Source organism: Chenopodium quinoa, unplaced genomic scaffold (assembly GCF_001683475.1).
Source record: "Chenopodium quinoa cultivar QQ74 unplaced genomic scaffold, ASM168347v1, whole genome shotgun sequence".
Taxonomy (NCBI): Eukaryota; Viridiplantae; Streptophyta; class Magnoliopsida; order Caryophyllales; family Amaranthaceae; genus Chenopodium; species Chenopodium quinoa.
The window spans coordinates 4,597,399-4,604,344 of record NW_018745650.1 but is presented as its reverse complement, the minus strand read 5'-3'; the positions used below and the strand labels follow the sequence as shown (position 1 = coordinate 4,604,344).

Here is a 6,946-nt window from a genome sequence, read left to right as displayed (position 1 = left end):
GCCTTACCCCCAAGTGGCACAAGCGCCACAACCGGCTCTTCCTCCTCCAACGCAACGTCCATCGCCTCTTCTTCAGCAGCCGCCAGGATCTGTTGATTATATATTTCCGAACACTGGCGGTACGTTCTTTCCCATGAGGCAAAGTCGGCACTGGGGAACAGTCGTTCCCAGGTCATGCGTTGGATTTGGGCGGAGTCTTCCACCATCTCCCGGACGAGCTCTTGTTTCTCTTGCTCGGCCTTGTCCGAGAGCTCTTGGGTAAGACTCTTCTCCTGGTTCACCAGGCGTTCTTTTACGTTAGCCAAAGATTTCTCCATGGCTTCGTAAGAGTGCATTTTTTGGCGAAGGGGTTTCAGCTCGGTTTTAAGTTTGGTGACGGTCCCCTCCAGCTCGTCAACCTTCTTTTGGGCCGTCTCTAGCTGAGCCCGAACAGCGGCGGTCGCCTGCGCCTGATAATAAAGAAGATCAAGGGTCAGTACTTCATTTTGGGCAATTTGAAACATTGCCTTATCACAGCTGGAGGCGGCCATAGCCTTTGCGGCCTTTACCTCTTTGTTTTTCCGATCAATCGGCTTGCGAAGGCTGTTGACTCGGAGCAGGGCCTAAGTACAAAGAAAAACAGGCGTCAGTTTCCAATCAAAAGAGTTAACAGGCGTCCTGGAACTCAAAAGCTCAAAAAGGTGCTAAGTATACCTCAGCTAGGATCCCCGAAATTCCATCGAGGTCAAGGGTGCCGGCACCCTTGACCGCCTCCCTGTCAGATGGAGGAACTATTTTAACCATTGACTTGGCTACCTCAACCAAGTCAAGTCCCTGGGGGCCGGCTGCATTAAGCGAAAGGAAAAAACAAGTTAGACCTAATCAAGAAGGAAGCAAGGGTGAGTTTTTACAAGCAAGTGTCCATACATCTAGGCGGCCCCGCCTGGGTTTTTGAAGAAGTGGCCGGCTGCTTCTCAGCCGCCACTGTTTTCCTGGAAGACCCAGGAGAGCTTGCAACAGTCGTCCTCCGGGCCTTGGGGTCCGGCTGTTGCGAGGAAGAAGCCCTTGGAGTGCCAGACTGAAAACAAAAAGAGTTAGTATATGCATAATACAACTAAAAGGAGGAGTTTTCAAAGCTTACCAAGGGTGCCTCCTTGCTGGGGGAGTCGACATACGACTGCTTCATTAGTGAGACCCGCAGCATGGCCGCCGCAGTCTTAGATGCTGTTATTTTACTCATGGCGTCGGCTGAAAGAAATAAACAGCAAAGTTAGTAAAAATTCCAAGTAAACAAGGCGTGAAAAAACAGAGTATTCGTCAGGCCGGCTACCTCTAGAGCACCGACTGCCGAGGCCACAGGCGGCCAAGAAGTACTCGTCATAGAGCCACTTGAAGCTCGGGACGCAATTTAGGGGTACTTGCTCTCGTACCCCTGAAGTAGAGTTCACCCTAGTCTCTACTTTGAAGAGTCCTTTGTCTAGGATCTCTTTTTTAGCCTTTGGGGGAACAGGCGGCATGCTGCGGCCGCCTGCGAGAAGAGGTGGATCCCTGTTCCACTTATTAAAACGTTTGTTCAGCTCCGTGTCTGAACTCTCGATAATAAGGAAGGTGTTCCGCCAATCCTTCCATTTGTTTGCCTTACCTCTCGTCATGAGGTAACCCCTATGGCTTGTCAATTGATACCAGCCGGTACCTCCCGACTTGGGGGTCCGGCTGAGATAGTTCATGTGGGCGAAAGCCTCAAAACTTGGCTCCACCCCGTTCAGTTCGCACCCGGCCACATAGCCGAGTACGTTTACCCAAGAGTTGGGGGCTAACTGCCATAACCCCAGATCATACCCATCTAAAATCCGCTGAACAGCCGGATGTAATGGGAAGCGCAGTCCAGCTTTGATGGCCGCCACATAGCAGCCAAAGCAGCCGTCACCATAGCTGGTACCAGCCGGCCAGACGACAGTATCTTCTGGATCCGGCACAAACAGTAAATACTCCGGGCCCATTTTGTGGTTAGCAATAAAGCTCGCCACGTTGTCTCGCATGGTTGCAATCCGGCCCCGGGGCACCCTGCAGTAGTAGGGGGCGTTTTCCTCTCTGTAAGAGGCGGACGGCTCTGCCCAATTATCCCCCTTCTCCACTGCATGAGAACTTCTCGCCTCTTGTAGGCGGCTATGTTTTTCTTCTGAGCCAGAAGAACTATGGTCAGAAGAGCTGGATTCGGACTCGTCCCCTGACGAGTCCGAAGAGGACGACTCCTCCCCTCTCCTAGAGGGGCCCGCCTCCTCTCCCTTAGAAGGAGCAGAAGGAAAATTAGACATGTCCACGGTTAGATGAGAAGGGAACACCTTGGTCCCTCTCTCAGCACTGTCAGCTTGACAGTCGCCTCGTTCTACATCTGGCGCCTGGTCAGATGTTTCGCTAAGGAGCACCCTTTGGGAGGAGCCGTCTGAGTTTGATATCATAGCAGTCTTTTTTGTTCTGGCCATCACGTTCTGCATAGACACAGATTCAGTCGGACTTTGTATAAAGGGCAAAGATGGGTCCAGAAAAGGGCAGGCGGCACTCCTAGTCCTAGATTCAGCCGTCCCCGGTGACCGGCTGATCACTAACTTAGGGCGTGTCGTGTGCTTCCATGGTGCCATTTCAAAAAATAAAAAGAAAATTAAGAGTAAGAGAACTGAGTTACCTGAACGGGTGACGGTTGATGAAGTCTTGGAAGTTCGGGTCAGTCGGCTTGTCAGAACAGGCGGTAGGCAGAAAAAGTCCAAAAATGTCAGAGCAAGTTCAGGGGTCCGAATGTTCTCGCAAAAGTTCTCAAATGTGAAAATGACCGAAGTCAGCACTTCCTTTTATAGGCAAAATGAGAAGGCGAAGGGTCGCTTCCAAATTCAAATTTGGGCGGGAAAATCTCTCGGCCGTCTGCAAGGTGACACCTGTAACGGGCCGTCGCCTGTCACCGTGCGACACCTGTCACAGGCGACACGTGACCAGTCGCGTGCCACCTGTGAGGGGCAAATGATTAGGGGATTTTTATCCACCAATCACCGTCTGACAAGTGGACCAACCAGGTTCCGCCACGTGTCCTTCACGAAGGCCAACAGGAGCTTGCCACGTGTCAGTCACAGATACGTCCTCCACGGACCACTTAAGACACGCCACGTGTCCACCCATGCCAAGTGGGACAACCGGCCATCAAGGCCCATTTCAGTCTAGAGGCCCGATCAGCCCTAGGTTTACCTTAAGCCTAGAGAGTTGCACGCTTCCCAAGGCTATAAATACTCGATTAATCCTCATTAATCAGGGAACAAAAAAAACAACCGAATAATTAAGAGATCAAGCAGAGAAGAACAGACTTATTAACAACCGGCTAATCTCGCTAACGACGCAGATTACCAACACTAAGCACTCTCACCTAGAGAGATCTCATTACTTTACTTTCTGTATTGATTACTCCTTAATCAGGTACTAACTTGACCGTTGGAGGCGGAGCTCTCAGGAGTCTCCGTTATTTTGCAGGTACAGACGTCCGGTTCCAGTCTCGGAATTGTAACTCTCCCGCAGGACATCAGAAAACCCCGAAACAAGTATATTTAAATAATTTTATTAATTTATGTTTATGTTTATGTTTTTGTATTATTATATTATTATTGTTCTTTTTACTATTCTTATTTTTATTATTATACTTCTTTTACTCTTTATTATTATTTATGTTAATTTGATTATTAATTTATTATTATAGTCGTTTTATAACTGTTTTATGGTTGTTGGAAGCAGCGAAATATAGCCGTTTTGCACAGATCGTGTCATGCTGGGACGTGCCTAGCGTGTCGCGTGCCGTGCTGGAGGGTCGTGCCGGCGGGCCGTCCTGTGGGCCAAATTACCATGCCGCCCACCGTGCTCGTGCCATGCTCGTGCCAATTTTTCAAAATTGTGTTCACGGCACAGCCCACTCCTCGGTCACCGTGCCATGTCGTACCGCTGGCAGGCTCGTGCCAGGCGGTGCCACCACAACAAAGTCGCATGGGATAAAGAATTTTCTTGCGCAAAGAGGAACATCTTCAAGTATATCCAAAGGAAATTTAACCGACTTATCCGCAAGTTGTAGAGATATGCGTGTAGGCTTTAGTTCACCCATTTGAAGTTTCTTCTAAATAGTGAGCGACATGAGACTCACACTTGCCCCAAGATCATATAATTCCTTGTTGATCTCTATATCCCCAAGCTTCACCAGAATTGAGTAGCTACCTGAATCGCCCAATTTCTTAGGAATTGTGTTTTGAAAAATCGCACTACACTCTGCAGTCAACGCAACCGTAGCATTCTCGTCTAGCTTCTTCATGTTAGAGAGCATATCCTTTAAAAAAATTTCATAAGATGGCATCTCGGATATTGCATCTAAGAATGGAATGTTGATGTGAAGCTTTTTCAGATTATCGAGAAATTTTCCATACTTTTTTTCTAACTTAGCTTGAGCCAACCTTTGCGGGAAAGGAACTTGTGGCACATATGGAGCAAGTGGTGGTGGAGTTGATGCCTTTGGCTCTTCCTCAATCACGCTACTATCAACCACCTTCTCATTTATGACTACCTCTTTAACAACCTCCTTTGATGGCTCCTTTACAGGGGAATCTTTCAACTTCTTTCCACTCCTCAAAGTCACGACATTTATATGCCCCTTTGGTGGTTGCTCTATTTAACCCGGAAAGGTGCCCAGAGTCTTTGAAGATTGGCCAACTTGATGAGCAAGTTGACTTATTTGATTTTCCATGAGCTTGTTCTGAGCTTGTAATTGTTGGATGGAATTATTTGTTGCGGTAATGAAGTTCTCCATCATCAGCTCAAAGTTGGATCTTTAATTTGCAGGGGTGGTTGCATAGGTTTTTGAACTAGAGGTGGCCTTGCTTGGAAACCAGGTGGTGGATTATAATTGTTGTTTCGAGGTGGTGGTGGAGGTGGATTTTATTGAGTTTGGGTATTCTTGTAAGATAAATTTGGATGATGTTTCCAACCTTCATTGTATGTATTTGAATGAGGGTCATACGGCCTTTTGGAATTCAAAGTGTAGAATGTATTGGCTTCCTCGATCGACATCTCATTCGTTTTTTTGTGGACAGTCAGGTGCAATGTGACCTTGTACATTACACATTTGACAAGTTTCACGTGAACCAGAAGAGGATCCAGTTTGGAGCTTATCGAACTTGCTTGTCAATGCCTGCACAGAAATAGTCAAAAGAGTTAGAGGATCAACATCAAATTTTCCTCCTTTCTTCACACTAATTCGTCCGTGGATGATAATTGCATTGGCCGCCATCTTCTCAATTAGCTCATTTGCCTAAGTTGGGTTCTTAGTCAAGAGAGAACCCCCAGATGCAACATCAATATAGATTCAGAACTCATGAGTTAAGCCATTGTAAAAGGTTTGGATCAACATCCATTCAGCAATACCATGGTGAGGGCATTGTCTCTGCAATCGCTTGAATATCTTCTATGATTCATATAGGGACTCATCATCTGATTGCCCGAAAGTAGATAACTCATTTCTCAACCTTGCAGTCTTTTCCTGTCCCAAGAACTTGATTAGAAAATCTTTCACCAGTTTGTCCCATGTGTCAAGAGAGCCAGTACCTTAATCTATCAACCATTCCTTCGCCCTATCCCGTAATAAGAAAAGAAAAAGGCAAAGTCTAATAGCATCATCTGTAACACCATTTAGCTTCATAGTATCGTATTTCTCCAAGAAACTATCAATGTGACTAATTAGGCAAACATGAGGTGTGCTTGCGAACGAGTCATTAGTGATGAATTGAATGAACTGTGGTTTCAATTCAAAGTTCTGAGTAGTAACGGGTGGTCTGAAAATGCTAGAGAAGAGTCTGGTTGTTGTATCAGGAATACCGTACTCCAAAAGAGATTTTGTTCTTAGGTCGGCCATGTTTCTATTGTTTTGATTCCTCCTTCTTCTTCTACCTTCTCTTCTCCTTTTAGTTTCTTCGATTTCATAATCAAATGGTGTTAAATCGTCTGACCCTAAACGTCAAGTTTGCATGCAACAAAGAACTAAAAGCAGAGAAATCAAAAACACAAGAGACAATAGTCGAAGCAACAAATAAAGCTTAGTAAAAACGAATCACAAATAACTAGAATAAAACCGTTGGTCCTCGGCAACGACGCCAAAATTTAATAGGTGTGTCACATACCTAACAAAAATAAACCTAACTAGACCACTACTATGTAGACGGGAAAGTAAGGGTCGAATCCCAATAGACTATGGTTCAACTAATTAAATAGACTCGAGTAATTACTAAGCAATTAACCAAATCAAATAAATGAGAATTAATAACTAAATATCAAAGTAAGACAATTAAACTAAATAATATGATAATCAAATACTAAAGACATCCAAGATCAAGCATTACAGCGAATACAATCATGTTGGGTTTCGTAGTGACCCACACTACGCGAAAAGAAACCCGCCAAGACCCGCCCCCATAATAAAAGCAATTAAAACAAGCATAAACATAATTAAGCAATAATTAAAAGAAGAGAGAAAGAAGTTATACCCTCGATGCGTGCTTCGCTCCCAAATCGAGATCTTACTTCGAAAGCTCTAGCCTCGCAAGTGCGACGGCATCCAATGGAGTCCACCCTCAAGACCCGACCCGAACGGCCCCTACCCCGAAGGTTAGTCGGTGCTAGACCTAGAAAGACTAGAGTATTACAAACTTAGAGGTTTTCTCACCTTAAGGGAGAAGCCTCATTGAGTTCAACTCAAGTGTACTCCCATATGCCCAACACTTGGGTATTTATAAGGGAATGCTACTTGATTTTCCATTCTCCCACCAATGTGGGAGAATTTGCATTTCAATCATAAAATGACAAGAAATAGATAATCAACAAGTGTCACATGGTGAGGAGAGGTTAGGTGAGGACCACTAATGGAGGGTACTATCCCACCTTGCTCCCCAAGGCT

General features: G+C 45.7%; 1 protein-coding gene across 1 annotated transcript; it reads right to left on the bottom strand.

Annotated features, from left to right (window-relative positions):
- Positions 1–4,123: 4,123 nt before the first annotated feature.
- LOC110717019 lies at positions 4,124–5,287 on the bottom strand. Its single transcript, XM_021895659.1, has 2 exons — positions 5,107–5,287; positions 4,124–4,665 (listed from the first exon to the last, which is right to left on the bottom strand). The coding sequence occupies exons 1-2, from the start codon at positions 5,285–5,287 to the stop codon at positions 4,124–4,126; spliced, it is 723 nt and encodes a 240-aa protein (XP_021751351.1).
- Between the last annotated feature and the right edge of the window lie 1,659 nt (positions 5,288–6,946).

Coding starts and splice junctions, on each gene's coding strand:
- LOC110717019 (XM_021895659.1), bottom strand. CDS start 5,287: ATGGCGGCCAATGCAATTATCATCCACGGACGAATTAGTGTGAAGAAA. Junction 4,666..5,106: donor TCAAATGTGTAATGTACAAG/GTCACATTGCAC, acceptor CGGGTTAAATAG/AGCAACCACCAAAGGGGCAT.